General features: G+C 45.0%; 4 protein-coding genes across 5 annotated transcripts; 2 read left to right on the top strand and 2 right to left on the bottom strand.

The window, feature by feature from the left end:
* Positions 1-1,888: 1,888 nt before the first annotated feature.
* Positions 1,889-4,429, bottom strand: LOC112895007 (transcription factor bHLH30-like). Its single transcript, XM_025962865.1, has 2 exons — positions 2,905-4,429; positions 1,889-2,554 (listed from the first exon to the last, which is right to left on the bottom strand). Exons 1-2 carry the CDS (start codon positions 3,235-3,237, stop codon positions 2,078-2,080), a joined length of 810 nt encoding a protein of 269 aa, XP_025818650.1. The 5' UTR covers positions 3,238-4,429; the 3' UTR covers positions 1,889-2,077.
* Positions 4,430-7,040: 2,611 nt separating this feature from the next.
* On the bottom strand, positions 7,041-10,610 carry LOC112895423 (protein DJ-1 homolog A-like). Of its 2 annotated transcripts, XR_003229188.1 has the most exons (8): positions 10,121-10,444; positions 9,840-9,989; positions 9,564-9,746; positions 9,173-9,253; positions 8,475-8,678; positions 8,249-8,389; positions 7,477-7,864; positions 7,041-7,398 (listed from the first exon to the last, which is right to left on the bottom strand). XR_003229188.1 is itself a non-coding variant. In XM_025963374.1 (7 exons), exons 1-7 carry the CDS (start codon positions 10,442-10,444, stop codon positions 7,664-7,666), a joined length of 1,284 nt encoding a protein of 427 aa, XP_025819159.1. In that variant the 5' UTR covers positions 10,445-10,610; the 3' UTR covers positions 7,041-7,663. The 2 variants fall into 2 exon arrangements, 1 of the variants encoding a protein (XP_025819159.1); XM_025963374.1 differs by having other exon boundaries at positions 7,041-7,864; positions 10,121-10,610.
* A 2,307-nt stretch (positions 10,611-12,917) lies between these two features.
* On the top strand, positions 12,918-13,782 carry LOC112892873 (transcription factor MUTE). Its single transcript, XM_025959975.1, has 2 exons — positions 12,918-13,484; positions 13,645-13,782. Exons 1-2 carry the CDS (start codon positions 12,918-12,920, stop codon positions 13,780-13,782), a joined length of 705 nt encoding a protein of 234 aa, XP_025815760.1.
* A 1,189-nt stretch (positions 13,783-14,971) lies between these two features.
* On the top strand, positions 14,972-24,698 carry LOC112893040 (cleavage stimulation factor subunit 77). The gene is made up of 23 exons (XM_025960186.1): positions 14,972-15,266; positions 15,398-15,496; positions 15,578-15,640; positions 15,718-15,827; positions 15,953-16,053; positions 16,140-16,201; positions 16,315-16,455; positions 16,661-16,789; positions 17,530-17,576; positions 18,019-18,082; positions 18,633-18,753; positions 20,224-20,282; positions 20,366-20,434; positions 20,518-20,658; positions 21,449-21,513; positions 21,730-21,826; positions 22,137-22,196; positions 22,752-22,904; positions 23,509-23,572; positions 23,650-23,760; positions 23,980-24,090; positions 24,236-24,412; positions 24,490-24,698. The coding sequence occupies exons 1-23, from the start codon at positions 15,255-15,257 to the stop codon at positions 24,696-24,698; spliced, it is 2,265 nt and encodes a 754-aa protein (XP_025815971.1). The 5' UTR covers positions 14,972-15,254.
* Positions 24,699-24,759: the final 61 nt, after the last annotated feature.

A 24,759-nucleotide genomic window follows, 5' to 3' on the forward strand; every position in this document is an offset into this window, starting at 1 on the left:
GCGGCTTTCCGGAAACATGGTGCTGTCCAGTCCTCGCGGGTAGGGAATATTTGGTGGCGTCAGGCGACGTCACGCACGCGGCCCCTGCAGCCCGCTTTTCTTGTCAGTCAGTCAGTCAGTCCACCACTACGTGATGAGGGAGGGACTAGTGTGCCAAATCATGACCCCAGCACGCTTCTTGGCCGGCCTATTGTATTAGTTTAGAATTTACGGTTAATCATCTGAACAAAAGGGTAGGGTAACTAGAGTCAGTCAGTTAGAGGTTAGTCGGTCAATGTGGCCAAGGCATGCATGCTGCGCCAATGCTGACATTAACTAGACCTGATAACATGCATGATACAGTAATAATCTCCTTCAGGAGCTCGATCTATCCAGTTGGCATGGCAGCAGGAATAGTTTATTAATCAGGTCCCTAGACTCCAGGTATAATTATTGCCACTAGTTTACGGTTACAACAATAGTGAGTATGTGTGTTGTGTAGGGGAATCTAATGTCCAGCCAGCCACGCGAGATCTCGACGAAGGTATTAGCGCCACATGTGGCCGGGTCGCTCGCCAAGACGATGCAGGAGTAGTGTGCATGCCAGACTGTTTGTTAATCGACATCATGCGTGCGTGCAGCAACCCTCCTAGCTAAATACAAAGAGAACCTCCTCCTGCTGCTGCTGCTGCTGCAGGGTCGAAGCACATCAGAGTTCAGACTGCTAGCTATATATGTCATCGACCAATTATTCGGATTTTTTATTGTTCATTCTTTGGGATCGTCGGCAACTAATTAACCCCTGGCCTGCGCCGCATTGCATTACTGATTACTCGACTCTACTCTACTCTACTCCTTGGGGATCTGAAGAGAACCTAGCGAGTCCACAACTCATTCCCTTGCCCCCCGCACCATTTTCCTATTCACTCACTAGGATATGTTTCTCTATTCGCGAATAAGTTGTTTACTGCTACTGACTGCTCGATCTGCCTTCTTCCTGTGCTAGTAATAGTAGTAGCATTATGTCGCTAAGCTGCATGCATGATGCATCTATATATACATGCACCTTGCCTGCTTTATTTCTGCATTGCTTTTCTTCTTCTCACATGCATGCAAGGACTTGTGATTCACGGGCAATGGCCCTAACAGTAGTCATCAGAGGGAGCTCGAGCTAGCACTGGACCAATGCATCCTGTAATAAGGTGTATGTGAACAGTAGGCTCATGCATGTTCATCAGCTACCTGAGAGCAGATTGCATCGAGACTGCATGCATGCAGCAGGTTAAAGTGGGGAGCCTGAGACGATAGCTGGGGGATCTCATCGTCTTCAGATGCGAACAGTATACCTACCCAAGTTTAAAAGTGCCTGCACGAGGTTAGCAGCGATCCATCGACGGATAGACAGATTCCTAGAACGGCCGGGTCAAGCAGGAGCAGCAGCAGCGGTCCGGGGTGTGGACGACGACTGGCCGGCCGGCCCAGCAGATTCGATGGTCTCTGACGCATGCGTGCGTGCTGTGGTGCGATTTGACTGTTGCAACACATGGGATGATGGGAGCAATAACCTCTCTCTTTGCTCCTGCATCTTGGCCTGCAACGCTTATTTACGAGGTGACAAAACTATTCTGGAGAATTTAAGATGGCAGAGAGATCCCTGGCTGTCCTCAACTCATGGAGGGCACAGTGGAGATCACTGATTGAGTGGTTGTTCGTTCTCCTACCCTCAGCATCCGACTCCGTGTCCATATAGGGCGCTTTCGACTGACCTGATGGTACACGTAGGGCTACTGTTGCAGCAGCAAGGTAGTAGCAGATGCATGTTAGTGCAGCAGTGTCTACATCAGATGCGCCTAGTGTCACAACACATGTGGCTAGAGACTGCTCAGTCGTTTAATTTGCAAGATTCGAATTTGAAAATGAGCGTCGTTATTAATCAGTCCTACCATACCAACACAATTAAGCAGTCTCTCTCTTGTGATGCTCTTACAAAGTAAATCAAATCAAATTACACAAGCACTGCAAACCCAAGTTAATTTGAGAAACCACTTCAGTTTGGAGTAGTACTAACTACGTGACGCCTGTTAAGCACTGCAAGCCGTCAAGAAGAGGAGCTTGACGACTCGAACGTGGAGACCCTCCGGCGCTTGTTCAGGAGCGACGCCCTCGGCGCGAACTCGAGCGCGGAGTTGGCCTTGTCGAGCACTGACTGGAGCGCCTGGCGCACGGACTCGGCGAGCCCCGCGTCGTCGCCCGGCGGCGGCGAGATGAGGAAGGTCAAGCGGACGCGGCCGCCCAGCGTGGTGACCTCGGACCCGACGACCCTCAGCCTCAGCGGCCGCAGCGCGCTCCTGACGTCCGCGAAGACGTCGGCGCCGTCGTCGCAGCTGAGCGTCGCCTTCACGAGGAGGCCGCCGCCGTGGGACGGTGGCGGTGACGCCGCGTCCGGGGACACCAGCTCGACGGCGACGTCGTCCGCGTCGGCCGGGACGGCGCAGTGGCTCCTGATGCGCGCCGCGCTGGTCTTGAGCTTCTTCACGTGCGTTATTACTTCGGCGAGGAGCGCGGCCTTGTCCATCTGCGCAGCATGCAAAGGGCAAAAAGGGAATCAAAGCGTCAGGCCCGGTCGCCTCAGCTTGGGCTCGGGTTGGGCTTTGCTTGTGTGGCCCGCAAAGACAGCAAACAGCCCAGGTAGAAGAATTAGGCCTGGTTCCGTGGTCAGTTAACCCTGGGCCCAGGGCTGGATACCAATAGGCCTTTCCTCGACTGGGTGTCACCCCCTCGCCGGCCGGCACGCCGCTGGCAACCGGCAGCCCGGAGCGCCGGTGCAACGACCCTCGCCACCGCACAGAGCGTTCGTGCGCGGAGACAAGTTAATCCGCTCTACTAGCTAGAGGAAGGTTGCCGGGAGGAGGAGGAAGAACTCACCTTGTCGGTGCAGGGCACCATGGTCCGGAGCGTGGCGAGGTGCGCGTTGATCCTCTCCCGCCGCCGCCGCTCCGCCTCGCTGTGGCTCTTGAGCGCCATCGCCGCCTTCTCGGACCGGCGGTCTCCCTTCCGCTTCGGCGCCTCCAGCAGCTCCGTGGAGGCAGCAGCGCCGTCCGCCTCCTCCGTTCCGCCGTCCGCAAGGACAGGCGACGTCGACGCGCCCAGCTGGCCAAGTCCATACTCATCATATCCATGGCCACAGCCGCCGCCGCCGCCGAAACCACCGTAGAACCCGTCGAAGAGCTCCGTGTCACTAAAGGGTACAGAGCCCATGCCGTCGTGAAAAGCTTCCAGGATGACGACGACGATCCACGGCCACGGGGCACAAGAACATAACAGTGCAGCTGCAGCTCTGGACCGACTTTTGCCGGCGAAGAAAAATGCAGTGCCAGGAGCTCAGAAGTCAGAGAGCACAGCTTCTTGAGCTGACACGCCACAGGAGAAGGCGATCAGGATCAGGATATAAAGATCAAGGCCCCCAAGGCTCCTGTTTCCTCGCAATCCCAACAAGGCACTGCAAGAGCAGTTGCTTGTCCCAAGGGATCAGCAGGGACAAGACAGCTCTCGCACCCAAGAACTTGCGGTCACAAGAGCCAAGAACACGCGACAGGATCGGAGGGAGCCAAGTCCAAGCACCCCTGTTCCCCAAGGCCCCGCAAGCTCCGGCAAGGAACGGCGGCGAGACTGACAGGGGGGCAAGGCAAGGCAAGCGGCGGCAGCACCAACGCCCTGGTTCCCGAGGACACGGCCCGGACACGAGCCCTCCTCCCGAGGCCGCCGCCCCGGCACGGCAGGGACCGTGGGAACAGGCTCGCGACGAGATCACACGAAAAGCAGAGCCATGCCGTCGTTCCAGAGCGGGAGCGGCTAGTAGACCGAGGAACTTGTTGGAGAACTGGATGGAGAATTGGAGATCGCTTTGGAAATAGGAGGGAGATGGAGAGGGAGAGGGAGACACGAGGCAGCAGGGCGCTCAGGTGCCTGGAGGCCGGTTCGGGGGGCAGGACCAGAAGGGGAGCCTGACGCGCCGCAGCTTCCTCCGCTCCGACTCCGCCTTGCCGCCGCCGGTGCCGGACCGCCGCGCCCCGCCCCCGCGTTGCAGATCCATCGGTGCCTTCGGCGAGCTCCCGCTGCAGAGCATCTAGTGGAGGGAGCGTTTCATCTTCGTGAACGGGATCATCTTCTCGTCCACGCAGGTGCGGGTGATGAGTTCAGGCCTTCAGGGTCGGTCGACCTCTGAGCTTCCTCCTCTCGGTTTGGTTCGTGGTGGTTGGTGTTTTGGTCTCGCGGCTTTCAGGAGCTTCTTCTACTCTGCGAGGAGAGGACAAGGCAAACTTGAGCTCTCCGAATGCTCTACAACCTGGCCTGGAGGAGGAAGATGACCAGCTCTAGCTCGTTGTGAGTGGAAGGGTTTGAGAGCGAGGGAGAATATATGTAACTTGTGCGTGTTCTTGTCTGATTTGAGATGGTTTTCCCAGCGATTGACGTAGAGGATAAGGACCTGTTGCTTGCTGGGCTTGCTTTTGGTTTGCTTGCTTGGCTCCTTGCACTTCGTTTGGATTTCCTTTTTCTGTCCTGATAGTGCCACAAGAATTTCTTGATGTACACATGCCTTGACGGTTACCATTTAGTTTTCTCTAGACAAGAAGTATGCAAACTGCTGTTGTTCGATCAGTAGGTCCTCGCAATCTGATGTCAGAGCTGTTGAGCTAATGCAAGTATGCAACTGGTGCAAGGACTCACGCAAGTACAGCGCAGCAGCATGGATGATGTAACGTCTGGAACCAATGACAAGATGAGGGAGTTTGCATCCGGAATTTCTAGGCTTCACTTCGAATTTGAACAAAATTCTGAAACTTCTACGTTCTACCCAACATCTAAGCTTTGACTTCCAACGGTCCAGTTTTACTGAGAAGTTCACCATATCGTTCACAAGTTTTACACGGTGACATGATCTGATTCATGATGGATACCTTACTTAGGTAAGCCATTCTTACATCGAACTAGAGAAAAAAAAAACATAGGTTCAGGTCCTTGTGTTGATCTACAATACTTTGGGAATTTCATGTCACTGCCAGCCTTTTTGGAGAGAACATGCTATTTGGATAACTTTTTGTAGAGAAAACACACACACACACACACACACACACACAAAAGAGAATAAATATCCTTGGCAGCTCAACCAATTGCGCGTATTTGAATGCCCTACACGTATTTATTTATTTGTTTATTGTGATGCCAACATATCTCGGGGTACCTTGATGTTGCCATTTCAACCATCCTCTTTGGCTCTATATAAGCTATGGCATCAAGTGGTCTATATACGACTCTGCTTCTCAAGTCGCCAACATAAGCTTGTAAATAATTCATGGCATGACGTTTGGGTTGGATACCTTCAATCTTTTCATATTGGCCAATAAGTTCATGGATGCCAACACCTGTCCTGGAATTTAAATTTAAATAAACAGAGGTGCTATCAACCTTTTCTTTTTGTTTGACTTGTAACCCTCAACAAGTCTGATTATATAAGTATTACAACATGGTTGACAACTCTTTTTAAGTTAATATATGCATGAACCTTACATGACAAGAACTATCAAAACAAATCACAGAGCGAAAACAGCCAAATGATTTGATGCTGGGACACATCAGACAATTAAGCAGATGTGCCACCTCTCTGGCCTGAAATCTACTCCAGGAAATATTAAGAACTGGATGTCAATATTTATTAAATTAAAAAAGGCAGCAAATCAGTCACCCTCTTTGAAGAGTTCATTATTGGAGGCTCTAGTGAGGTGCCCCTCTAGTCTAGATTAGGTACATTAGTGAAAAAAACATTTAGATGCTGCCTGATTGGGATCTTTAGTATATACTTGTTCTCTCTATCTGAAGGAAGCAAAAGTGATTTGCTAGGCAACTCAAAGGTGATAGCAACAAGGCTTAGCTAATTACTTCAGGGGCCAATGAGGAACTAGGGACAATCTTGAACACCCGGAGCTTAGAGAGCATTGCGTTTTTTAATTAAATAATTCGAGCATCTCTGTCTTGAATTAAATTTTGCATTTTGATTAAGTACAAGGAGTCTAGTTTTTTCCTCTTAAACTAAGGGGTGTAGTACTTAATCTCTTTGTAGCGAGATTTGTTTCAGTAAGAAATCTTGCTTTTCTGATGACCAAACGATTGTTCACTATGTCTTGCAATGAACATTTTGAGGGGAAAAAAACTGTCTTACAATGAAAATTTTGAGAAAAAACTAAATACGCTCTGACGGCAGCAACATTTTTCTCGCACGAGTTGGTAGCATTTCTGCTCTCAGTGTCATCAATAATCTCTACATGATAGCGTGATATTGATACACACAAACAAAGGATATGCAAAAGGCACAGTGAAATTAAGCACCAATGCACTTCAACAAAAGGGAACTTCAGGTAAGAGCATAAAGCTAATACCATCACAATATTCGAGCAGTAGATATAAAACTACTCACTGGTTAGTCGTTGTGGGCAACACTGCATGGGAAGGCAACAATACACAAGTGCTGGCTAAACATATCCATAACGAAGTTTCCATGAAGCTTCCAAAAGTTACTTAAACGATTCCTGCCTTTTCCATAACCTACTCTCTCCACAGATGGCGCTAAAAACACCTTAAAAACTAGGCTGTTGCATAAAAGGTACCGGGGACACATGTTTCCAAACCGAACTTAGGCCGATCAGAACTAAGAGGGATGCTAAACCACTTATATATGTCGAAGTGATATGTAGCTACAATCAACTAGAGAGTTATCATATTGTGTGATAGAGAAGCTCCAACCACTTCAAGATGAATGGGACAGGCATCTATTGCAGGGATCAAGTCATAGATTGGTTTAGAACATCACATTTTCTTCTACTTACCAAAAGTAAAAGTGCTCCACGTCCACTTATGGCTCTCGAATCATGGACAAAGAGAAAGATGCTATTTTTCTATTGCTTTATGCTTATGTTATTTCCATCCACAAATTGGTATTCCTGATGCGAAAGTGACAATCATAACCCACCTAGGCTTTTCTCAACAGTTCTGGAGGATGCAGCAGATTCCAAAACCAGAAATGCGCTGCATAGAATGCTTTATTTGATTCTATAAACATATTCATTCCCTAGTCTTTTCTATCTGAATCCGAGATCTCAAGCATTCACAAAAACAAAAGAACTGAAATAGAAAAGAGTATGCTTATAAAAGCGATAGCTTATACATACAGTTTACTATGACATGAAGACCAGATTGCTGGCACTGTAGAGCACTTGCTATCGATCAAGCAAACAGCTTCCCAGTATTTGAGAGTCCAAACCCATAGCAGACACTGGATCAGGCTGCAATCTACGCAGTGATCCATGATGACCAGAGCAGGTGAAAGGTGGGATGGCATGCAACTCCACATCAAGTTTCTTTGATCTGACAGAATCACAGAAGTAATTACAAGTTGTTCTTCATATCCTCTTCCTTTGTTAAGTAAAAGAACTGCACAGTAACCTTTCGAATATTTTCCCATGATGTATGTTCCTGGCTTGCAGTTTACAGTGTGATGTAACAGTACTACTGAATTGGAGTGCTCAGGCAGCTCCTACCGGTCTACGCATATAGATAGAAGTATCACTAACAGATTCCGACATGTTTATCCACATGATTGTACAGTCCATACTGCCAGATCAGTGTAAAATCACATAAAGATCAACTCCTTTGCTATGCTGATGGCTTTATCTCCACCAAGCAGCTTCTCAACAATGGCTAGCGAAAATTCTGTTGCAGTTCCTGGGGCTTGACTAGTGATAAGGTTACCGTCGACAACAACTCTTTGATCACATGCACTCTGATCTGTGAGCAGGTGTGACATGGGTGGAAATGCTGTTGCCTTCTTGCCCTACATACAACAGCAGAGAGAATTCAGAGTTGGTACACCTTGCAACCAGGGACAAAGCCAGGAAATGACAAAGCCAGGAAATTTTCACATAGGATGCCAAATAGCAACAATTAATTATTCAGAGGTGCCAATAGAGATCTTTTACTATTTTTCATAAGGAATTTAGTGCAAATTAGAAGAAAACATCAAGGATAAGGATCCAGGGCTTCTCCTAGCCCCCAGTCTCCATCCCTGCTTACAACTTTCTGTACATTGTACACTATCACCGTTTCAACGAAACAATAGGTCTTCTGCACAGTTTTATGTATCAATGTGCATGGTATGGAACCGAGGATATAGGAATAATTTTGAAAAGTGCATGAATTCTGAGGCAGAGAAAAGTACCTTCAGTAAACCGTGGGGTTCAAGGACATGGGCAGGAGAGGCACATATTGCACCATATGGTTTATTTGATTCTGCTTGTTTTTTGAGTAAGTCAACAAGTTTCTTTGTACTAGCAAACTTCTGAGCACCCTGCAGACCACCCTATATACATATAAATCTCTAGTGTCAGTGCGAGGCCCTTAAGAACTATACCTGGGTAATAGAAAGTAACTCAACAGCCATGTACCGGCATGACTATCAAATCAAATTGCATTTCAGAAGCTTCATCCAACATCATATCAGCTATTAGATTAAACTTGTGGCGACGGGTCACAATTTGTAACTTTTCCTCCACTGATGCAACAGTAACATTTACTCCTGCTCTACGCAACACATCTATCAAATTGATAGCTTCCATTTCCTCCGAGCCATTAGCAACTGGCACAAGAACCTGGAGGAGGCATAAAAGGGAAACAATCAGCAAATGTGAAACTAATTCAGGCTAATAAAAAATATTGGAAAGCATGAGTATTCTATCAAAATTTTAAAATTGGCAGCAGCCTAGGTGCTGCTGTTTGAAATATAAATCTATTATCCTTTTAATGAATGGCAGAGCTCCGGCACATTTTTTTAAAGCATGATATCAACAATCTACCAAAGACTCAATGATCACCCATAACTGATAATGAACAACATTTTCAGGGCAGTAGATTTGCTACATTGTTAATGAGAAATATGAACAGTCAGAAGTGAACGGAAACAAGGTTGCGGAGAACATGCACACCATGTTTCGAGGGAGGCAGCAATAAGTTACTCCTATCACTATCAGAAGCAGTGGAATAAATTGCAGAAATTCCAACATAAGGAAGAATACCAGAAAGCAACCTAAATGAATAAGATTATCTTTTATTTTGTTAAAAAATGGAGTTCATTTTCAGTTCATACCTGAGGTGTATCACTGCACTTCCATTCAACTGAATTAAGCTCTTCTATGGTATATTCAACTCCATGTTGAGGATGCACATACTGAAAACAAGTCATTTAGATTATTGAAATATGCCAAGAAAAAAATGGAAAACAACTGAATAAATCGCAATTGAATGTGCAGGAAAACCATCAGGTAACTTGCTTCAGGGGAGTGGGAAAAAAGGTGTCACTAAGCCACAGATGACAGCACTAACACAACTGCTTGATACCAATTTATCATAGGTGTAAATAAACAAAATTCAGCTTCCTTGTGAACAATAATCATTAAGGCATACAATCAGCTATTTGCAACCATCATGTTCTTAACACAGCAAATAGAAACAGAGGAGTGTTATGGCTTATAGCTTACCAAAGGCCCAGCAACCTCCTCCATCTTCTCTTTGCCATATAGCCGCTCCACCAAAGCGAGAGCAAACTCAATTGCTGTTCCTGGACCCTGGCTGGTCACGGCATTCCGATCCACCACCACCCTTGAGTTCACAGGGATCACCTCTGCAGTGAACTTCTCCATGAATGATGGATAACAGGTTGCCTGCAATAGCAAATTAAGCGATCGATTTCTCAGCATTGTACATACAGTATTTGTTAGCAAAACAACAGCACAGAATGTTGATCAATGTTGCACCTTTAAGCCTTTCAGCATTCCCCAATAAGCCAGAGTCACCGCGGGCGCAGCGCAGATGGCACCATAGAGGCCCCCATTATCGGCATGGTTCTTGACCATCTTCTCGAGTGCTTTGCAATCTCTAAGGTTAACTGATCCCGGCATTCCTCCCTGCACCAAACTAACAATCAACACCAGAAGAGCAGGCCATGCATCAACCTCCTCCTTGAATAAAACAGCCCAGCAGTTTCGTTCAAGAAAGGCGGTTAATTTGGAGTGGGGGACTGAGGGGGTGAACGCACCGGCAGGGCGATGAGGTCAAAGGCCTCGCCCTCCAGGTCGGCGACGCGGCCGTCGGCGACGAGCTTGACCCCGTAGGCGGCCTCCACGACGAGGCCATCGTCCCCCGCCGGGTCGGCGGTGGCGACCGTGACCCGCGCGCCGGCACGGTTGAGGACGTCAGCGGTGGCCGCCGCCTCGATCGGCTCGGTGCCGGCGGCAACCGGCACCAGCACCCGCTTGGCCGTCTCGCCGCCGCCGCCCGAGGCGAAGGCGCGGGCGTGGAGCAGGCCGCGGGAAGCGGCGGCGGCGGCACGCCTCACCAACGAAGACGCGGCGGCGGCCATCCGGAACTGCGAGCCCTCGCGCTGCGGGATTCTTGCCTTGCTCGCCGGGAAGATGGCGAAAGACTGGGAGGTGGGTCTGATGGACCGCCGCTTTGGCTTTCCTTCCCGAGAGATCAGGCTACTCGATTACGATTACGACTGGTTTGGTTCTTGGCTTCTTGCCGCCGTAGGAGTAGGACAAGGCCGCTGCGGCTTTTGCTTCGGCGCCGAGCAGCCGAGCTGAGTCAGGGGCGCGCGGCGGGCGTCACTGCGCCCAGGTGTCAACGAGTCGTCGCCATCGCCGTTGTTTTCTGGCGTAAACTATGCCCGTGAGGCCGTGAGCCGCGGCCGCGTGGGGTTTGCGCTGTACTCAACTCAACTGCTGCTCACTCCATCAGCCATCACTCCATCACTATTTCGCTTGCAGTAGTAGGAGTGCTCTCTCTACCGAGTTTGATATCTGAAACTCCTCTTTCTTTCGACGAACGATACCTGAAAGTGTTCAAAATATCCTTTCTGAAGTTTATACATTTGAAGCTGATCCCGAAAGCTTGCTTTTGTGGTTTTTTGAAAAAAAAAGAGTTTGTTTTTGATCCAGGTTTTTTTTGGCAACAAACAATGTCTTGGACTGCTACGCTAAAGTTTTAATCGTCAGTTTTCCCCCTTCCTTTTGATATAAATTCAAGGGCGTTTTTTTTGCCATGTAACATGTTCGTGACAAAATTTGGTTTTCTTAGATGAAAAATTTCCCCTTCCGCCAGGCACCTTCCACGCCGCCTCTCGCTGCCGATCGAGCAGTAGCCTCCTCTCCACGATGGCCACGGCGAACTCCATGGCGTCCAGCAGTTGAAGCGAGGAAACGACAGGAAATTTTCAGCGACGTGAGCTTGCGCGTCCAGTTCAGGGAGGACGAGACATCGAGCACTAGCTAGTAAACCCGATGGCACGAGATAAAGTTGATCTTGTTTTTTTTTTTGGACGTTGTGTGGTTGTGTGCGTGTGCGTTCAATGCAGATGCAGGCGCAGGCTACGTGCACTCAGTGAATGGATTGAGGCACGTAACGCGGCCGGTCGCGAGTAAATGCGGCGCACGCCGGGTGGGCTGCTGTTTCATTGCTAGCCCAGTTGTTGCATGGTTTCCTGCTGTTTTTTTCTCTCTCCCGCTCCCTGCAACTTCTATTCATTTTCATTTTTATACTAAGAGTGTGTTTAGATGAGCTAAAGTTGAATGCTAAATTTTAGCATATATTAACACTCATGCACATGCAAAGATTCTATTCGAATCCAAGTGCTAATGGATGAAAGTGTTAAACTCCAGTACTAGCTTATCCAAACAGAAGTGCTAATAGAGTTAGCTAAACTTTTAGCCAGAACTTAAAAACTTTACCATGTGCATGAATGCTAACATATACTTAAAGTTTAATACTCAATTTTAGCTCCTCGTTTAGATTCATATAAAACTCTTGGCAAGTAGTATACTTTAACCTTTTGATTTCTTTTATGATGTTTGGACATTTAGTTCTGTACTACTAACGCTCGCGTTAACTCTGTTTGGATTCTGGATTCGGATAACTAATTTAGTCCCGTCACGTCGGATGTTTGAACACCAATTAGGAGTATTAAATATAGATTAATTATAAAACCAATTGCACAAATGAAGGCTAATTCACGAGATGAATCTATTAAACCTAATTAATCCATCATTAGCATATATTTATTTACTGTACTACAACAGTGTCAAATCATGGACTAATTAGGCTCAATGGATTCGTCTTGTGAATTACCCTCCATCTGTGCAATTAGTTTCGTAATTAGTCTATATTTAGTATTTCTAATTAGCATCAAATATTCGATGTGATGGGTATAAAAGTTTAGTCGGGATGACATCCAAACATACGCTAAGTTGTTTCCCATCGGTCGGGTGGTCATGCATGCAGGCAGTGCAAGCATGGCCGGCCGGCGTGGTACACAGTACAGTGTTGCACCCAGGTTGCACACGTACTCCATTATTTATCCGTGTGCCGCGCTCCATCCGCGCGTGCATCCTCCGTCCATGCAATGCACCGATCCAACACCAGCTAGCTGGCTTGGCTGGCAACGTACTAACTCCGGCACGCGCACGGTCACGACGGGCACATGCGTGCATTGCATCGACGCTGTGGAGAAGACAAGGAAGCCGGCCATGGCACAAAGAGATCGAGATGAAGGAATTAATATTTAGTAGTAGTAAGGCGATCACACATACGACACCGCTGCAGCATGTACGTTCCATGCATGCGTGGTCCCCACCCCGCGCATCGTACGTGCAGAGATCGATCAGAGATGCAGCGTCGAACCTTCGCTTCTTCCAGCAGCAGCTGGGACCGTACCGACCATGGATGCTACGTACTGGAGTACACATATATATAGCTGGGTAGTGTCGTTCTTGTGTTTGCAGCTATCTACATCACATCGATCATCTCGAGCAGTTGACCTATCGATCTCGATCAGCAGCATGTCGCACATCGCGGTGGAGCGCAACCGGCGGCGGCAGATGAACGACCACCTCAAGGTGCTCCGCTCGCTGACGCCGGCGCTCTACATCAAGCGTGGCGACCAGGCCTCCGTCATCGGCGGCGCCATCGACTTCATCCGGGAGCTGCAGCAGGTGCTCGAGTCCCTCGAGGCCCGCAAGAAGCGCCGCAGCAGCGCCAGCGGCGGCTTCAGCCCCAGCCCCACGCCCAGCCCGCGCTCCCACCTCGCCCTCTCCTCCTCCTCCGGCGGCCGCGGCGCCGCCACCAGCAGCGCCGGGAGCAGCACCCCGTCCCCGCCCGTACTGGTGGTCGGCAACAAGCACCAGCAGGCCCTGGCGGTGAAGGAGCTCGCCGCCTGCTGCAACTCCCCCGTGGCCGACGTGGAGGCCAGGATCTCCGGCGCCAACGTCCTGCTGCGCACGCTCTCCCGCCGCGCCCCCGGCCAGGCCGCCAGGATGGTCGCCCTGCTCGAGGCGCTCCACCTGGAGGTGCTCCACCTCAACATCAGCACCATGGAGGACACCGTCCTCCACTCCTTCGTCCTCAAGGCACGCCGCCGCCCCTCATGCAATACTGTTCATTTTTGCTATAATAATTAATCGGCCTGCTCAAATCCTCCCTTGCCCTACTACTAGATTATACATTGTGGAAACACGTACTGATGAAGCGAGCTAGCTGATTATCGATATCATTGCATGTGTTGTGCAGATCGGGCTCGAGTGCCAGCTCAGCGTCGAGGATCTCGCCTACGAGGTGCAGCAGACCTTCGTCTGCTTCCGGGAGCAAGAAGAGCAGCAGGGCCACCAGCTGCAGGAGAATCTCATGTACTCAGCCATGGCCATATAATGATCAACTGCTGCAGCCAGCTAGCTATTAGACTTGATCGTCGATCTCCTTGCTTCCTTGCTCTGATCTATAGCTGCCTTTACATGTGTGTGCTCTCCATCTGTGATCTGTATGAAAAACCTTGTACTGCCTTCTATGCTTTTGCAAGTCAACCTTTAATTTGTTTGTAAATGCTCGCAAGCTGTACGACATCATATTTGCCCAGATTTAATTAGTACAAATATACATGCATTATGTGCTGGTTTCAGTTTATTTCAGGCCTGGAAAACAGGACATGATTAGGCATCTCACTTCTGATTGTTTTTGGTCTCTTTCGGACTTCCTTGCATGCGCACAGTACGGTAACACTTCCTACAATGGCGTCATGGCGACGTGAGGAATTTCAGCTCCTGATCCTAGTTCCATGCAGATTAAACTCGCGCTACGGTCTGGACCATATTTCCTACGGTCTGGACAGCGTGCCCTTCTTTGGTTCCGCTTATAGGGTAAAAAAAAAATCACGCTCAAATGCTTTGCTTATTCCCGCTTACCATGGAAGCCGCTTAGCACAGAAGTAAGAAAGCAACAAGCGCCCCCGCTCAAGAATATAATGATCAGTCCACCATAAAAGTTTTACCATAATTGGACCACGGAAACTATAGCTATGAATTAATTATAGAAAAATATATATATCTAAAAGTATAATAAATTTTTACTAAATTATATCATATCATATATTCACTGCATAGATCTAATCACGTAGAGTCCAACAAAGTTGGATTTTCCATTCTATAATTTTGTTGTGATTTACTTTGATTTTTCAAACATCTAGCCAAAATAAACATAAAAGAAAAGAAGAAAAATCACTTAGAAATTTTATGATTTGCTATGTTTTTTGAGTCCGAAAAGTACAATCGGATGGTTTTATTGTTTATGGAGGAAGCACAAATTCGGCCCAAAGTTCAGTAACATAAAAAGGACTTTTTCCTATTCCAAAATTTCGAAATAACTTCTGTGGGCCAGCACTGCAGGCCCGATCCCCATGCGCATGGCTCTGCGGCCTGCCGGGAACATGTGGGCTCGCTAACGCAAATAACAGAGTAGTAGGGAGGGCAGTACTGCAGGCCCAATCCCCATGTGCAACAATGAATTCGACCGGCCCACAAGTGCTGTAATCGGACCGGCCCATATGGTCTCTCCTTCCTCCTCCGTCCGTCTGTCCGTCGTCTTCGAGCTCCAGCCTCCTCCCTCGCTCTCCTGAGTCTCCACCGAGGCTCCTCCGACCGCGCCTACTAGTCTTGTCTACTGCTGTGCTAGGGCCTAGGGGAGGGACGGAGGGGGAGACGACCGAGCAGGGCCGCCGGACCGGCGTTTCAGCTTTAGAAGCCCTATTCCCTCCCCTCCTCTCCCTCAAGCAGTCAAGTTCAATCCCCACCGGCGCCGCGGCGTAACTGAACCGCGGTCGCTCGGCTCGACGGCCACCCGATAGCTAGATGCCTGAAGAGGTAAGTGCCTTGGCTTATTCCTCCCGCCTCCCTCCTTCCATCCCTCCCTCCTCCTCACAGTTAGGGCCTGGCCTTTGTTGGGGGCCTCGGTGAATCAATCGCTTTACTGAATCACCTGTGGGTGGGTGCAGAAATCAGGAGGAGGAGGAGGAGGCGGAGGCGGCGGCCATGGCGATGGCGGCGACATCTACAACGTCCAGGCCGCCGAGATCCTCGCCAAGGAGGCCCTCGTCAGTTCTCTACTCTCAACTCTGCTTTACTCCCCCCTCAACTGAATTTCACCTAACACAATCCAATCCTATCGATTTCAGCTGCTCCCCATCAACGAGGCCGCCCCCATCTACGAGAAGCTTCTCGCCACCTTCCCCACAGCTGTCAGTATACTCTCGTTGATCCCTTTCGCTTCCTCATTCGTTCTGCCAAAGTGCTGACACATAATATGAATGTGCAGGCCAAATACTGGAAGCAGTATGTCGAAGCCTACATGGCCACCAACAATGACGAAGCCACCAAGCAGATTTTCAGCAGATGCCTGCTCAACTGCCTCCACATTAGCCTTTGGTCTGTGCTCAACTCACCTACCTTGCACACACAAGCTCTATCTATCTGAATTGACATGCATGAATATCCGCTCTGATGCAAGCACATTGGATCATTGATTCTCTCTGGTCGGATCTAACTTGCAGGCGCTGTTACATCAACTTCATCAGGAGAATTAATGATAAAAGGGGCTCCGAGGGTCTTGATGAGACAAAAAAGGCCTTTGACTTCATGCTGAACTATGTTGGTAAGCAGAAGATTCTCATTCCAAGCATTTTTTTGGTGATGAAGCCACTTTTGATTAGAATGAACAAATTAGCCTTAAATATCCAGGGAATGATGCCGCTTCTGGCCCTGTTTGGATGGAGTATATTACATTCTTGAAGTCAATGCCTGTCAGTTATGCTACTTCTTATTTCCTGTTCGATTCCCCATCTTAACAAGTTAACATTATGGCCTTATATTTGTGTTTGTGTTCTGGGTCATTGCTGGCTTGCAAACTCTTTAGGCTGTGACGCCCCAGGAAGAGTCGCATCGCATGACTACTGTACGTAAAGTGTACCAGAAAGCAATTTTAGTTCCAACTAATCATGTAGAACAGCTATGGAAGGATTATGAGAACTTCGAGAATTCTGTCAGCCGCACCTTGGTAATTGGAATTTCTGTCTGGAGTTTAATATTTCTGCAATGCAGCATGCAAATAAGTCTAGAAGTTATGTTGTAAAAAACTTGGTTCTTATATGATTTCTTGCTGTTTTAATTTTATTAACCTTTTGGCAATGTAAACTTGACTTACCTTTATTTCATAATTTTACAGCTGTACTTGAGCTGATGATTACTTATGCATTTTCCAGGCAAAAGGTTTGTTATCTGAATATCAACCAAAATTTAACAGTGCTAAAGCTGTATATAGAGAGCGAAAAAAATACATAGATGATATTGATTGGAATGTGCTGGCCATCCCCCCTACAGGCTCTTACAAGGTAAGCCATTTCTCAGGTCCTAATGTTGATTCATATTAGGTGATTAGGTATGGAACATATGGTGCAAACTGTCGTTGTTGTATGGATGATTGTTTACCATGTTTTAGTTGGAAATGTGTTTTAGTGCTAATACCTTTTACTTTATATCCTCATTGTTGGTGGTTCTTATTGCATATCATCTCTAGCCTACCCCAACCTACTTCAGACTAAAAGGCTTAGTTGTGTTGTGGTGCTGTTGCTGTTGTCTTAGTTTGAAGTTTGTTCTGCCCCTAGAAAGGTAGCTTAAATTGTATGGCATGGAAGTTTCTCTCCCCCCTTGTTGCATCTCAATTGCTTCTGCAGTACTACAAAAAATAAGAAATTGAACGTGCTAAGAAATTGCAACCTGTATAGCTAGATTGCTGAAGTCCATTCATCAGCCTTCCAGTATTCCACAGAAGTTTATTATGTATTTCAGAAATTAGAATGCATCTGCTTAATGTGAACTTCAGATTGAGTTTGGGCTGTTGTGTTCCGCTTCAAGTTTAGGCTGTTACTGTCAGATTAAATTTAATACAGATACAAATACCCTTCCCTATAAAGCGTAATTTTCTTGTTTGATTTACTGATCTTGCTTTGAATTATTGAAGCTTTTCCTGACAATTTTTTCAATACTGGAAAATTATGTTCACTTTCTTCTCAGTCTGTTAGGTCCAAATGACCAGTATGACTGACAGGTAACTTCTTAACTTATTTCACAGGAAGAGCAACAGTCTATGGCATGGAAAAGACTCTTGGCATTTGAAAAGTGAGTAAACATCTGTGTCACAAATGCTATGTTGCCATGAGTGAAAAATCAACGATGCTTTTTTTTTTCTCCACTTAATTTAATTTTATAGAGGGGTGCTTAATAGCTAATTCTGTTCTTCATATTCTTCCCCTCTTACTTCCACCTTAACCAAACGATTATATATTTTATTTTCTCTGGAATTTAGAGAGTACGGCGAACATGTGCAGTTGATTGTTCCTTCTGAACTTAGTGTAGCATTTTTGTCTTCTGTGGTTAACTGTAATAATTGGTAACTTGTCTTTATGTTCTATACCTTTTCTTTTCTTTATGGTCATTCTGTGGGGGCAAGTTATGCATTAAACATTTATTCTAACTTGTCCAGTTTCTCACTTTCTGTCACTTACATATACGATAAGTCCCTGCATCTTTGCTAACTGCAAAAAATTCTGTTTCACTTTAGGGGTAATCCTCAAAGGATAGATGTTACAACAGCTAATAAGCGTGTTACGTTTACTTATGAGCAAGTAAGCTTATTTCTATCTGTGTACTTAGATGCTAGATACTTATGAATGAGATGATGATGCCAGTATCATTTTTTTAAATCTAGTCATGCTGCCTTATACATTATGATCATATTTTAACATGTGTAAGTCTCTTGTTTAGGACATTTGTAAACATATCTGTCCATACACTATGGATAAATAGTTTATAGGCTGGAGTTTTTATTTTCATCCTAACCTGTCTCTTTCTTTCCTTTCTTGTACAAATGCTCAGTATGCCTCTGTTCTATTTATACACTGTGAGGATCCCCGCAGTTCATGGTCAAAGAGAAAGAAAAGAAAAAACCATCTTCTTTGTGCTATTACTTTATGGAAGCAAATCAAAGTTTTCAGAATTGTTTCTCTTCTTTAATGGAGTGATACGCAGCTCTCCTGCATATTTGAGTTTTTTTTTCCAGAGTTGCTATGCAGTTCTTTCTTCTATTCCTGTAGTTTATCCAAGACAATTGAAAGTCACTGAAAGATTTGATCAATGGATTGATTGATTGATTTAACTATTACATTTTTTTGCCAGTGCCTGATGTATCTATATCATCATCCTGATATATGGTATGATTATGCTATGTGGCATGCGAAGAACGGTTCTATGGATTCAGCAGCTAAAATATTTCAGCGTGCTCTAAAAGCGATCCCTGGTAACATATTTTAGAATTCGTTTGGTCAATTCATTTATGGATATTCGCTCCACTAGGCAATGAGTTATTGTGGAAGTATGCATCTTGTACTCTGTCTGGTCTATTGAAATAACTCAGAAACATGCTCTGAGATGTGGAAGAATTGTTGGGGAAAAACAACAGAGTTTCAAATAGGTTTATCTGCTGTCAAGAGAGATGTCTTACAGCCTTTACCTGGTAGAATTAAATGACTGGTTTACTTAAATAAATTTATTAGATGAATTGGAATATTCCCTGAGATACGTCTCCAGGGGGATATACAGTATCATTTACCACTGGGAGATGACATCTTTGAGGAGATTATTCAAGGTGCTGCATACTTCCTAGGAGAATGCCTCTACTAGTCTGTGTATCCACATGTTAGCCATGTCCTGGGCAGTTCAGTTTGTGTTCCAAGAGCAAGCTATCAGTTCAATCTGTCAACCCAAAGGAGCAGTGAGCCAGTGACTGGGTCCTGCAGGTCAAACATTGTTGAGAGGTCTGTATGTAAGACTAAGAACTTGGTCATAGTTCAAGTTAACGAAGATGATAGAGCCACATTATTTTACATTCGACCATATAGTTGAAATTAAAAAGCTAGCAAAAAGTTGGTGTAGTAGAGATGGCTATTTGACCTGTGTACCCCCATTTTTGAGGCAAAGACTTTTACAGTTTTAATTTCACAGGATTTTGGGTTCCCTACAAATCCTCATGATAATCCTACAGTCTGAACGGTTTACCTTTGTCTAGCCTTTCTGCATTCAACGAAGAACACTGGCACATGAGTTTATGGCTTTATGCATGAGTGCAGTGATGATTTCTGCTCCAAGTCAATATATCCAAAGATATATATTTATATTTGGATAGGAGTGTGAGGAAATTGTCAATCCACATGCACTGGACTGTGACCTAGGATATTTAACCTTATGTTAATATTACTATTGCTGATTCTGTTTTACCTTTTTTGCATATTTTCTTTTGTTTTTGTCTCTAGCTACCCCAACATGTTTGGAACATAAGATATTGTTGCGTTATTTTTGTAGCAAATATATTGTTAAACGAGATGTTTATTAGTACATTTCATCGATAAACACTAGTATATGGAGTTGTTAAGAGTTGAGCAAGAATGTGCTTATTGGATTGCTAATTGTTACTTATTCATCGCTTGGTACCAACATGTTGAAGTAGATTTCTTGCTTACACTAAAATTGTACTACTGGTGGCCTCATGAATTCTTTATTGTGGTATATGTATTATATACTTAAATAACTTAAGAACTGTCCTGCTTAAATCATGTTGAGTATTACAGATATCAGAAAATGACATGTAGTTCTTTACTCTAATCATGTTGCATGCAGACCTGGGACATTTCTTTTATTCATTTTTAGTTATATTGTTACATCAGGAGCAGCATTTCTGGCCTATTTTGACCCCTGAAATTCTCTGTTTTAGATTCTGAAGTACTTAAGTATGCTTTTGCTGAAATGGAAGAGTCCAGAGGAGTAATACAGGTCCATTACCTGCCCTTCACCACTAATAAGCCACAATCTCTCTTAGGACAATTTTTATTTCTCATATACGCTTTCCCGTGCAGACTGCGAAGACAATATACGAGTCTCTTCTAGGTGAAAATGCTAGCGTGACCTCACTTGCACACATTCAGGCGAGCTGGCATTATCTTTTGATGTACTTGTTCTATTGTTGAGCGCTTTGTGATAAATTTTGTGCTGTGGTTTCCTATTGTAGTTTATTCGGTTTCTAAGGAGAACTGAAGGCATTGAAGCAGCTCGTAAGTACTTTTTGGATGCTCGAAAGTCACCAAGCTGCACTTATCATGTGTATGTTGCTTATGCTACAATGGCATTCTGCCTCGACAAGGATGCAAAGGTTGTGAAAGTGATGGCATCCTATATATTTGTTTTCTTTTGTTTTCCATAGGTTCAATATCGGTTTGTACAGTAGTGGTGAAGACAACTCAAAATAGATGTGTAAGTTTTATAGGGTCTAATATGTAGCTCACGTTTCAAAAATCATCACAAAATCAGATCTTCAATACCGTTTATAGATTCTCCTGGTAGCATCTTTCACTTAGCATTCATCCTTTTCGAACCTTGTATCTTGTAATCTGCCATGCAGCAACAAAACCCTCATGTACTTTCTGGGCAGTTACATAAAATCTGTCCATCCTAGTGAGTAATTTGGGTCATGCAGAGAGGATTTGAATGCATCCCATGATAGTTCTTTGGGTCGTCCTGTTGTATGCCATCTATTTTAAGCTGCACAAGATTGGCAAATAAAGTCTAGGAATTGAAACCACTTTAGAGTGGTGAAGTTTGCTTTTAATAGGCCAATGATGGTGCACTGAGGTTTTTTCACTAGCCATCTTGTTTCTATATACATTTTCTTGAAGCAAATAGGCCAGAGGATATGTTTTTCATAAAGTTGTGCAGGTCTTGAACAGAAAATTGATCCATAAAAGTTGCATTTAGATATGATAAAGAAGTTGATATTGTGAACTATTAATAGTACTTTAGTTAGCATTCTACACTGAACTCAATTCTAGTTAGTTCTGAAGACAGAACATTTATACTATATACATACTGATTCTTGATTTCATTTCTTCCTTCAGTTTGCTATAGTTAATTCATTATAACATATGGTAAGTATTCTCTTATAGGTGGCACAAAGTGTGTTTGAAGCAGGTTTAAAGAGATTTATGCAAGAGCCAGGATACATCCTTGAGTAAGTGTTTTTAGCCTTTTCTTTGACTCAATTGGCAATTCTTCCTAGAATGATCCGGTGTTTTATGGTCTGTCATGCTCTCATTCATATACCGAAAAGCTCTTGGTCCACTGATTAATGTATGTCAAATGTTATATTCGTATATTGGGTATTGAGAAGGGTTTGCACTCTCTGTCATACGATAGTAAGATTACTGAAACTGATGCTATTGTTCAGATATGCGGACTTCCTGTGTCGTTTAAATGATGATAGAAATGTGCGTGCTTTGTTTGAGAGAGCACTAAGCTTACTTCCTCCTGAGAAATCCATAGAGGTAAGTCTTTTGTTTTTTTGAGATGTCCTTTCAGCATCACTTTGCATTTTCTTAAGCAAGATCTTAATCAGCATTGAAACTTTGACTGTACCAATAAGAATTAGCTCATAATTTGACTATTTCCACCTTTTAGTGGAATTCTTAGTTGCTTTGGGAACATGTAGTCATCTTGTTGGATATTTGTTATAGAGGAGCAAAATGCATATAGATAGGTATATACAATGTAGTTTACGCCAGTCTGTAATTAGCGCAAATACATCCATCAACCTGTTTGTTATCTGAACTAATAGATGTTGCTATTCTCTTGCAGGTATGGAAGCGGTTTGTTCAGTTTGAGCAGACTTATGGGGACTTGTCAAGCATGCTTAAGGTATGAGCTCTGTTTATTGGTTCTGTAAATCTGGGCAAAGTTCATGTTGAGGTTGTCACTGGCCACTGCGCAATGAAATATGGCCTTTTTTTTTTCAGTGCATACTTGTGGTTAAAATTGACTGGTTCTCTGTATTTGTGGTTTGAATGTGCCACCCCTGGTGTATCTTACAGCATATTTTTTGTAAGCTTCCCAATGGATTACATTAGAAGTTTAAAACCGTACTGCCCATTCATAGTTTATGAAACAGTGTTGGCAGGCAGGATAGATAACATTAAATCGCGGTGTATGGTTCAGTTAGCTTTATGCTCTTTCCTTTAATTGTCCAACCCATTATACGGTCAATTGCATGTTTGTTGCTAAGTAGCATGTGTGCCATACTGCTTTCTCAATATCATTTCCACTTCCTTCTCTCCATCTTTCAGTGTTCCCTTCTGAGTCATGATCTTCTCTTTTAGCTTTTTCATATTCCCCAGTTTTATAAGTATTTTCATATTTTCTCTGGAGAACTACATTTTTTGCCCGTGTTATACCTAAAAAATTGTGTATTCTCAGGTTGAACAAAGAAGGAAGGAGGCTCTATCTAGGACATCAGAAGATGTCCTATCTGCATCAGAAAACACACTTCATGACGTAGTTTCTCGATACAGTTTTATGGATCTTTGGCCATGTTCATCAAAAGAATTGGATTATCTAGTGAGACAAGAGGTTTGCGCTATCCAACTTATACTTAAGCTTGTGCGATTTATACATAAGCGATTGTGTTTGCATTCTTGTATCGGCTGTGATGTTAATGTGCTAAATGACCAGATTAAATTATCTGCTTGTGAGTCTGAACTCGGTCATATTTGGAATCGACTCCCAAGCTAAACTATTATTTAAGTAAAAGAAAATTAACATTCACTGATCTTAGTTTAATGTTCATTATTAAAAAATTTGAGCACAATCGACATGCGCAACTGTTTGGACTAAGTTCTTGATATAAGTTGAATTAACGAGTTTGCCTAAAGTATATATATCTGTATGTGTGGCCTCAGCAGTGATTCTGCAAGTTTCTTGGAACAATCGGAAGGTACAGACTAGTGATTCTAGGTGCTAGAGTGTGTGAGTTCCCATAAATTAAAAATATTTGAGTATATTTGATGTACCAATAATATGATACAACTTGGATGCAACCCTTGAATTCTCTGTTAATTTGGGCCAGAAATGAAATATTTTGCTGGTTGATATTTCTGATGCAGTTTTTTCACAGAGTTACTGATTGGTTTCCATGGAGAAGCTCACTTATGCTTTCTTAATTTTACTATTGCAGTGGCTTGCAAAAAACACTGTTAAGGTTGACAGATCAGCTACGCTAAATACCGGTAGTATGCTAGGTGAGTCGCTTTCTTTTAGATGACGTCTTAGCATCATATGGCAAAGTTACTGAATGTGTACGCTGTTTCTTGTGCAGATAAAGGTACTGTGGGAATTAGTGCAAGTGCGAGGTCGCTACCACGATCTGGAAAAGTTGTTCGTCCTGAGACTTCCCAAATGGTTATTTATGATCCAAGACAGATGAAAGGTATTTGCATGGAAGAATTTACATTATTCCAAAAATTTTGTGTGTGAGCTCATTTTCCTTGTGACAAAGATAAGCAGGACTCAATTCCTTTCTGTGTTTTAGATGTCCTACCTGTTTGTGGTTGGATTGTCCATGTGACATTGCTTTTTAGACTACTCCAACCCCTTGGTTGGCAAGAGTGGAAAATCATTGTTGAGGACATCATTGTTGATTTGTCAGGCCCAGAGTTTTCGGCGGCTACCAGTGGGTACACGAAGGAGGTTGAAGACATGCTCAAAATGCTATCTCCGTCGACTATGTCTTTCATCAAGAATTTGCCTGCTATTGAAGGTCGTCACACCTCACTGTCTCAGTTAGACTATTGCCTTCGGTGTGGGCTGTTGAGTGCTGAGGGCTTCCTATTTGCATGACACGTATAGCTGGATGATCTGTTTTGAATAAACCGTAAACGCTGAATATATGAACATCTTGGCAGGACCATCGCCGGATATTGATGTGGTGCTCAGCGTGCTGCTTCAGAGCACATTGCCAGTCGCACAGAATGCTGGGAAAGCAGGTGGCGCGAGTGAGCTCTCGGGCGTCGGCAAATCTGGACTAAACCAGAATGGATCTGTTCATAGACCTCCAAGAGAGAGGAGGAAGGATGCCGGAAGTAAGCAATCCCTCTCTATCTGTCTGTGTGATGAAATGGAATCTTTTGTGATCTAAGCTTGATGGAATGGAATGCAGGGCACGGGGTGCAGGAGGAAGAGGATGCGGCGACGGTACAGAGCCAAGCTGCAGCGCCGAGGGACATATTCAGGCTTCGGCAGATCCAGAGGAGCCGCGGGTTGGGCGTGGGTGGTGCCGCTGCTGCCTCGCAGTCTGGATCCTCGGCATTCTCCTTCTCCGGCGGTGGAAGCGCCTTCTCCGGGGACCACTCTGCGGGCACAGACTAGTAGTTACTAATATATTTTTTTTAACAAATCAGAGTACAGACGTAGATATTGCGTTTTAGTG

Source organism: Panicum hallii, chromosome 5 (assembly GCF_002211085.1).
Source record: "Panicum hallii strain FIL2 chromosome 5, PHallii_v3.1, whole genome shotgun sequence".
NCBI classification, from domain to species: Eukaryota; Viridiplantae; Streptophyta; class Magnoliopsida; order Poales; family Poaceae; genus Panicum; species Panicum hallii.